Below are 9,540 nucleotides of genomic sequence, written 5' to 3'. Positions count from 1 at the left end.
ATAAAGTTCCCTTGGCCTTTGGAATTAAAATAGCCCCACATCATCATATAGCCTTCACCATACCTAGAGATTGGCATGGTTTTATTTCAGTTAGCCTAATAGCTAGTTTGATTTGCATTGAGATGATCTTATGGAAAGTACTCCATGCCATACGTATCCAGTATGGTTTTCCGGCCTTGACCCTTACGCACAGAGATTGTTCCAGATTCTTTGAATCTTTGGATGATATTATGCACTGTAGATGATGATAACTTCAAACTCTTTGCAAACTCCTTTCTGATATTGCTCCACTATTTTTCGCCGCAGCATTGGAGGAATTGGTGATCCTCTGCCCATCTTGACTTCTGAGAGACACTGCCACTCTGAGAGGCTCTTTTTATACCCAATCATGTTGCCAATTGACCTAATAAGTTGCAAATTGGTCCTCCAGCTGTTCCTTATATGTACATTTAACTTTTCCGGCCTCTTATTGCTACCTGTCCCAACTTTTTTGGAATGTGTAGCTCTCATGAAATCCAAAATGAGCCAATATTTGGCATGACATTTCAAAATGTCTCACTTTCAACATTTGATATGTTATCTATATTCTATTGTGAATAAAATATAAGTTTATGAGATTTGTAAATTATTCCATTCCTTTTTTACTCACAATTTGTACAGTGTCCCAACTTTTTCTGATTTGGGGTTGTATATAAAGGGAGTGAATGATGAGGTGATGATGAGGTGCAGGTGTGGTGAATCAGTATTCCGGGGAGAGTGAACGAGTGGGCGGAGTGTGCAGATCTGGTGGATCCCTGACACCTACCCTCATTTCAATATTAAATTTATTTCTAGAACACAGTTCTAGTAGGACTGAATGTGAGATTGAATAAGTGCACTCAATAATGTCCACAATGGTTTCGGACACCCAAATGGCTTTTTCCTCAAATAGTGCCCTATTTAAAGTTTTTTGGCTTTTAGTATGAATATTTTAGCCTCACTGTTATCTATAAGGTAGTGTGCTCCAAAACAATGACAAAATTCGCATTTAGATGACGAAACCCAACATTGAAAATGAAAATCAGGTTGATGACGTTGGATTCTGACATCAACCTGATTTTCATTTTCACGTTGACGTCAACCCGACTTTAATTTCCAACCAAAATGCAACCCCTGCAACCAAAATCATCCCCTGACTGATATTACTACTTTCTACTCAAGGACCGTAGAAATGTAGTGGAGTAAAAAGTATGATATTTGTCTTTCAAATGTAGTGAAGTTAAAGTAAAAAGTTTCCAGAAAAAATAATACTCAAGTACAGTACAGATACTCAAAAAGTGTACTTTAGTACAGTATACTCAAGTAAATGTACTTTGTTACTGTCCACCTCTGCTTTTAAGCAGTATAAAACACATACATTACATACAGACACGGACTGTAACTTTGTTGTTGGTATTGTTGCATTGTAGGCAATAACCAAGAGAAAACCATTTCACTATATTGCAACACGTGACAAATAATATGACATTGAACCTATGTTTGTTTGCTTCTCGAAACAAAGCTTGCATTGTTCTCTTTGTATCAGTGTATTCTGGAAATTGCTTCATTGATTTCCCTTTGCTCCAGCTGGTACAGTGGCCACAGCTTTAAATACTGCTCCTCTCCTAATAACAGCCAGTGCAATTGCGTTGTATGATTTTATTTATTTTTTATTTAAGGTAAGACTCCTAGTTTGGCTAATATGTAATTTGTACATATGTCTTGTTATCTGTAGTGTCTGTTATTTAATTAAAGGATTATTGCTCATTGTTCTAACATTACTAGTACTAACCCTTGTTAAAAGCAAACATTTTAAAAGAGTAGGACTTATTAGAGAAATAATATGCTTTAAAATTATATGAATTAAATGCAATGATTTCAGACACTTAATTGCATGTTATTTACAATTAAGGTAAAATGTATCGTAGTTGAAATTTATATTAAATCCAATCAGTTGAACTTAAGTACATCTTTATGTGTAATTTCATTATTATTTCTGTTGTCTTTGTGTTAAATGGTAAACTAAAATATACTTTATAAATTTAAAAACATACATTTCTATTGAAACTTGTGTCATGTATTGAATATATATTTGTAATTACACTGAAATGATGTTTCAACAAATGATGGTGTTGTCGTTTTCATATCCAGTGTAAACATAGGTACTGTATTTTATATAAAATATTCTGTAATTTTTAAAAAATCTTCTTGTTGTTCTTTTTTAGAGAATGTCAAAAAGAGAGGGACTCAGGGCAGACTCGACCCACTTCACTTTAAGGGGAGCACCATTTCTGATCCTGGGAGGCTCCATTCATTACTTCCGGGTCCACAGGGCACATTGGAGAGACCGGCTGCTGAAACTGAAGGCCTGTGGTCTCAATACTCTCACTACGTAAGACCATGACAGGGGTTTAAGGACAGTTTATTTTTCCTCTCAAAATCATCTTGAAGAGTCTTATTCTTTCTGTCTGTCAGGTATGTGCCATGGAATCTGCATGAACCAGAAAGAGGAGTTTATCTCTTTCAGGAGCAGCTGGATATGGAGTAAGTGATGTTTCTTTTTCTTTTTCTTTTCTTTTTTTGGGGTGGGGTTCCTACTTTATATTAAGTGTCTTTAACTTCTGTGAACCTACATTTAGATTCATAATTTGCTACAATGCACTTGTTGTGCACAATATTTTTTACATTGTACTTATATTTAATACCTGCATGTAATTACAGCTGTAATTAATAATCTATAATTACACTGTTGATCCTTCCCTTACATCTTAACCCACCCTTAAACCTAACCATACCACCAAACCTGTAGCTCACTGTACCCGTCCCGAATCCAACCTCACTGCCAGAATTTTTTGGGGGTTTTGTACCTAAGAATTTTTGTTTTGATGTAAGTACATAGTAGTTAAAGACACCAAATGTGACCTATAAGAACTTTAAGAATAAGAAGAAAATATTAGTGACAAAGTTTGGCTTAGAGATGCTTAGAGATTGGCTTTGAAAACTCTCACAGCCATGTATGAGCCACAGTGATGCTTGCCTCAGCAATAAACATTTCATGTTCTGTTTTCACCAGTGTACTCATCATCAGTTTATCAAACTCTTTTTTTTTTTTTTTTGTTTACAGGGAGTACATTCGTCTCGCAGGGGAATTAGGCCTCTGGGTGATTCTGCGTCCAGGGCCATATATATGTGCTGAGTGGGATTTGGGCGGTTTACCAAGGTTAGTTATTTGTGTGTGTGTGGTGAATGTGTGTTCATCTTTTCTTGTTTGCTTTAGTCTTTGGTACTGTTCTCATGCTTGTCAAAAATGACCGCATTTGTTTTATTTCAGTGAAATAAATGTACTATATGTTTAGTTTGATAATATTTTTTATTTAATATTTTGTATTTTAAGAGGACTTTATGGTACTAAATTATATGTATGCAGTAGTTATAATCCATTTATTATTGTTTTTAGTATGGACCTGAAATTTTCCATCTTAACAGTCATAAATCTTTAATGCTTTGCAGCACAGACTTAAGTTTGGTCTCTTTTTTTAAAAAGATGACTCTTGGCAGATTATTGCTGAAGTGAAAAAAGTTTCAAAAATTAACTTGAAAAAAGTTGAAATATTAAATATTTTATAAAATTCATATATGAAATCTGTAATATATTTGTCAAACACACTTTACTCTAAAACAGGACCATTTAACCTTTTCATGAATTCATGTCCATGATTTTTTTGTGTGTGTTCACACAGCAAGTGCCAAAACCTTTACCAAGTTCCGTAGCATTTTGATGAAGTAAAAAACAAACAACAACAAAAAACGACAGTTTTGAAAAAGGAATACAAAAGAACAGCACCAGAGGTTTAATATCACAGGTTTGTGTTAGTAATATTTTTTTTTATCTTGTTTTAATTAGCTGGCTGCTGCAAGATAAGAAAATGAAACTAAGAACGACCTACTCTGGTTTCACAAGTGCTGTGAACTCGTACTTTGATAATCTGATTCCGAGAATCACACCCCTCCAGGTGCCTTTTTTTCACCTATTTTATTTGTTGAAAATTATTAAATAAATGTAATTGTTAATTATTGTATTGAAATTGCCTCCATTGCTCTCCATGCAGTTTAAGAACGGAGGCCCTGTTATTGCTGTTCAAGTAGAGAATGAATATGGTTTATATGCGAAGGATGAGAAATACCTGTTGTTCATCAAAGAGGTATGGGGCCCTATCTTGCACCCAGCGCAATTGACTTTGTACACAGAAGCATGTATCATTCCTATTTTGCACCCGCGCATAGCGGACTTTTCCCTCCACAGACAAACATCGGTAAATTAGGAAATGAACTTGCGCTCCCGGGGGCGGTTCAGCGAAAAGAGGAGCCGTGTTCCGGCGCAAACGTTCCCTGGTGCTATTTTGCAGGTTTAGAAAACAATTCCGCCACTGACCAGGAAAAACCTAGTCTAAAGTCCTAGTTGCGCATGTTATTCATATGCTATTTTAGGGGCGCATGCTTGGCCATAATCAATGTAGCGTGTGCACTTTGCTTATCTCATCTACACACAGACGCAGCAGTTTTCATTTTTAGAAAACCATAAATTATTACAAGGAAAAATATTATAACACGAGGGAAATCATTGTCCATGAAGATGTGAAAAAATAGGCATAAATACAGATCGTTAAAATAGGGCCCATGTAATGAAATTAAATCATTATCTTTTACTCTGCAATATGGTAATCCATTTCTTTTATACATAAAGTTTGTTCTGAAAATCAACAGGCGTTACTGTCCCGGGGAATCTCTGAGTTTCTTATGACATCAGATAGCCATGAAGGGTTAAAATATGGAGGGGTGGATGGAGGTAACCATTTACCTCCATTATATATCCATTTATTTATTGAGTGTTCTCATTGCTTTTTAATAATGTGATATTCATAATCAATGCGATATGTTGTTTACTCTACTGTTCATTAGTTTGGGGTCAGAGAGATTCTTCCTGACAGAAGTCTCTTATGTTCACCAAGTCTGCATTTATTTGAGCAAAAATATTATCAAAAAAAAAATGTTTTCTATTGTAATATATTTTAAAATGTAATTAATTTATGTGATGCAAAGCTGAATTTTCAGCATCATTACTCCAGTCTTTAGGGTCACATGATCCCTCAGAAATGTGATTTGGTGTTCAAGAAACATTTCTAATTACTATCAACGTTGGAAACAGTTGTGCTGCTTAATATTTCTGTGGAAACCCGTATTAGATGTATTTTCAGTATATTTGATGAATATAAAGTTCAAAAGAACAGTTTATTTGAAATTGATTTTTGAACTATTTTGAACAATTTAATGCATCCTTGCTGATACATTTATTTAAAAAATAAATTTTACTGACCCTAAACCTTCAACAGTGGTGTAGGTAAGTAAAGTTCCTCTTCCACAGATTAAATTGAATTGTTCTCACTTCTTCTAAAAGTCTTGCAGACAGTGAACCTGCAGAGATTGTCAGATGGTGTACAGCAGTTAGCAGAAATGCAGGTCAGTATTTTACAATGTTTCACATTTTGAATTGTATTCATCAATTTACTTTGTTAAAATGGCCATATCTGCATTTAAATCTGCTATAATTACAGTCGAAGTAAAACCTCCTATACTTTATGAAGATTATGTATGATAAAGAAATATGGCTTAATGAACAATGAAATACCTACAAATAGTACTTGATTATATAAAATACTAAATAACCTACAACATATAAGCAGCAAAAAAGAGATCTGAACATGTCTGAGAGCATTTTCTGTGCCGCAGCCGAAGAAGCCGCTGATGGTGATGGAGTATTGGTCCGGGTGGTTTGATGTCTGGGGAGAACCTCATCATGTTTTCTCTGCGCAAGGTATAGGATCTGCCTCATCAAAGTGGGCATGTAGACATGGACACAGACGGTTTACCAGTGGGAGCAAACCACCTAGAATAAGCACTGCCTTTAACCCTTGTATGGTGTTCGGGTCTGTTGGACCCGTTTTCATTTTTTATCAAAAGAAAAATTATACAATTAATTATTTTTTCAAACTGAGACTCATTGGCCTTGGCTCATTTTCTGTGAGGAATATATATCAGAACACATTTTCAATGAAAACACACTGTACACCCCCCCCTACACATTTATATTACACACAGGATGTTCGGGTCCACTGGACCCGGGGCTAATAAAAGTGTGGAAATTGTAGGTCCTGTGTACCTTTACTCTGTCCTCCTCCTGTCAGGGCCTGCTGTTAGTGTGTGTATGTTCTTGTATATAGTTTATGAGGACATAAATGTGTATAATGACCTGGGGTGCGTTCTCCGATAACGTTGTCTCTTAGCGCGCTACGAAGACTCAAAAGGTACACCTTAACTACAGGTATACCTTTCCTACGTGTGTTCTCCGAACTATACCTTAGGATGTTGCTTAAGGTAAACCTTCTTAAGTTCGACCTTAGCAGGCGCTGTCCATGGTGGAGGCGCTGAATAGGTTGATATCGATGCCTCGATGATTGTGCGCTCTTTCCTTCACAGCGGTATAGGTAAAGTATTGAGAAAACAATGTTATTTATAAAGAAGCGTTTTAGAAATAGTACAAACTGCATTTATCGGGACTCATTGAAATATGTACATGCAGAAATAAATATGAGTATGTGTTTTTAATTTTGCAATCCCAAACCCTCACGGCCATAAGTGTGTTAATGTTCTCCACAACGTATGCTGCTGATTATCCACCAGCCATGTAGTTGACATACACTAACTGGCTCCGCGGACGGCGCCGTCTTTGATTTAAAACAAGTACTCGCTGTCTCGCTGCCATAGCTATAAAGTTTGTGTAAACTCATCTTTCTTTATATAGACTCCTAAGCCTTTTCTGTCAAATGGTTCGCCAGCTGATGTGCCTTAGGATAGTAATTAAAAAAGCTAACAACCATTAGTGTATGGAAACTTTATTAATGAAAACACTTCCATACACTGGGTGTAGGCTATAACAACTTAAGTATTTTATGTGTAAAATTTTAAAGTAAAGTAAAAATGTAATTTTAATACTAAATCAGATTTTATATTAAATGTTCATATAAAATTGTCTATGTGTAATTAAACTGCGATGTAAAAAAGCTTTTTGCGTAGTGGTGGCCACTAGCGGTATGAACCGTCAACAGCGATAAGGTATAGCTAAGAGGCTCCAGACCAACCTTACGAACGTATGACTTACAGAAGGTATACTTAACTAAGAAGGTTTCGGAAACCACGTATTAACGATAAGGTACTTCTTAAGGTACAACTTAAGAACGACGTAGCGTTAAGGTAGTTTCGGAGAACGCAGCCCTGAAACGCAAGTATCAAGCGCGAAATGCAAGTAATTTTGTGGGCGTATCTCGGGTGCTAATATCTTCCATAATGTGTCTGCTTTTTTTCTGTTATGACAGAAATGATCTCTATAGTGCGAGAGCTTCTGGATCGTGGCATCTCCATAAATATTTACATGTTTCATGGAGGAACCAACTTTGGATTCATGAACGGCGCAGTTTACCCGGACACCTACAAACCAGAGACGAGCAGCTACGGTTCTGTAGTTTTAATATTCATGACCACTGGGACAATTATAATGTACATATTAAAGGGATAGTTCATCCAAAAATGAAAATTCTGTCATCATTTACTCATCCTCAAGTTGTTCCAAACTTGCATAGTAGTATTTTTTTCCATACTATGGAAGTCAATCTGGCCCATCAACTGTTTGGTTACTGACATTCTTCAAAATATCTTCTTTTGTGTTCGGCCGGTTTGGAAGAACTTGAGGATGAGTAAATTAGGGCTGTGAAACAATTAATCGCGATTTATGTAATATATGTGTGTGTAGACTGTGTATAGTTATTTTGTATTTATAAATACACACACATGCATGTATACATTTAAGAAATGTTTGCATGTATATACTGTATATATTTATATAAAATTTATATATAAATATAAATATTTATATATAAATAACACCTTTTTCTTAAATATATACATGCATGTGTGTGTGTTTATATATACAAAATAATTATACAGTCTACACCAGGGTTTCTCAAACTCGGTCCTGGAGGGTCACTGTCCAACCCTGATCAAACACACCTGAGCAAGCTAATCAATGTCTTCAGGATCACTAGAAACTCACAGTAGGTGTGTTTGATCAGGGTTGGAGCTAAACTCTGCAGGACAGTGGCCCTCCAGGACCGAGTTTGAGAAACCCTGGTCTACACACATATATTATGTAAACACAAACTTTTATTTTGGATGTGATTAATCGTTTCACAGCTCTAGAGTAAATGATGACAACATTTTCATTTTTGGGGGAACTATCCCTTTAAAGCAGCATAACTGTTTTCAATGTTGATAAGAAGAAATGTTTCTTGAGCACCAAATCAGCATATTATAATGATTTCTGAAGGATCATGTCATGTGACCCTTAAGACTGGAGTAATGATGCTGAAAATTCAGCTTTGCCATCACATTTTTTAAGCAGATAATATTTCACAATATTACTGTTTTTACTGTATTTTTGATCAAATACATGTAGCCTTGGTGAGCATAAGAGACTTCTTTCAAAAGTCTAAAAAATCTTACTGTCCCCAAACTTTCTAAGGGTATTGTAACTGTGTTTTTAAAGTTATTGGCACTTAAACATTGTCTCTTTTAGATTTTGATGCTCCATTGACTGAGAGCGGTGATTATACAACCAAGTATCATCTCTTGAGAAACCTGCTGAGCACCTACAACAGTACGTTTCTACACTGTGGGCCCTCATTACATAATCTGCTATTTTAAAAATGTATATATGGAGCTGAATCTCTCCATCCCTCTCTGCTTGTCTCTTAATCTCGGTCTGTCTCTATCTATGACAGAGGAGCCGATATCAGAGCCGCCAGCTGTGCAGAGCAGAAGAGCATATGAGCCAGTGGTTGTTTCTCATTACATTTCTCTATGGGAGAGTCTTCAGTGTGCAGAAACAGTAAGAACAATGTATCATATCACACTATTACATTCTGTCTTCTACTTCTTTACTTCCCTTAAAGGGATAGTTTACCCAAAAATGAAAATTCTGTCATCAATTTACTCACCCTTATGTCCAAAACCCACAAGACTTTCGTTCATCTTCGGAACACAAATGCATTTTTTAAATTTGTCTCATATTTTTTGTCCCTCCATTGGAAATTCACATATCCAAAGCAATTTTCAAGCTTCAAAAAGTTTATAAAGACATTGCAAACATAATCCATATGAATTGAGAAGTTTAAACCAAGTCTTTTGAAGAGAAACTTTATATGATGAACAGATTCACATAAACATTGATCAATGTACTATACTTATACAGAGCTCATTAAATATGTTAAACAGAAGCAAAACTGTGCTTACTTGGTACGTGAGCACAAACCTCATTGGTTTTCGCACATCAAGCATGCGCATGACCATTTGAGCTTCCATTTACCCAGTTTACATAGTTTTAGGCCTACCATTAAATATACTAGCCTGGTA

At 35.7% G+C, this 9,540-nt stretch overlaps 1 protein-coding gene across 1 annotated transcript; it reads left to right on the top strand.

Moving 5' to 3' along the window:
* Nucleotides 1–2,246: 2,246 nt before the first annotated feature.
* LOC307154135 (beta-galactosidase-1-like protein 2) lies at nucleotides 2,247–9,174 on the top strand (the record flags this gene model as incomplete). Its single annotated transcript, XM_079898905.1, has 11 exons — nucleotides 2,247–2,410; nucleotides 2,494–2,562; nucleotides 3,143–3,238; nucleotides 3,923–4,031; nucleotides 4,128–4,220; nucleotides 4,783–4,864; nucleotides 5,474–5,535; nucleotides 5,806–5,890; nucleotides 7,449–7,586; nucleotides 8,705–8,785; nucleotides 8,910–9,174. Coding segments are annotated over 11 exons (1,244 nt in total), but the record flags the coding sequence as incomplete, so codon positions are not given.
* Between the last annotated feature and the right edge of the window lie 366 nt (nucleotides 9,175–9,540).

This window comes from Squalius cephalus (assembly GCF_949319135.1).
Source record: "Squalius cephalus genome assembly, contig: scaffold_107, whole genome shotgun sequence".
NCBI lineage: Eukaryota > Metazoa > Chordata > Actinopteri > Cypriniformes > Leuciscidae > Squalius > Squalius cephalus.
This window is presented reverse-complemented; position numbering and strand designations above follow the sequence as displayed.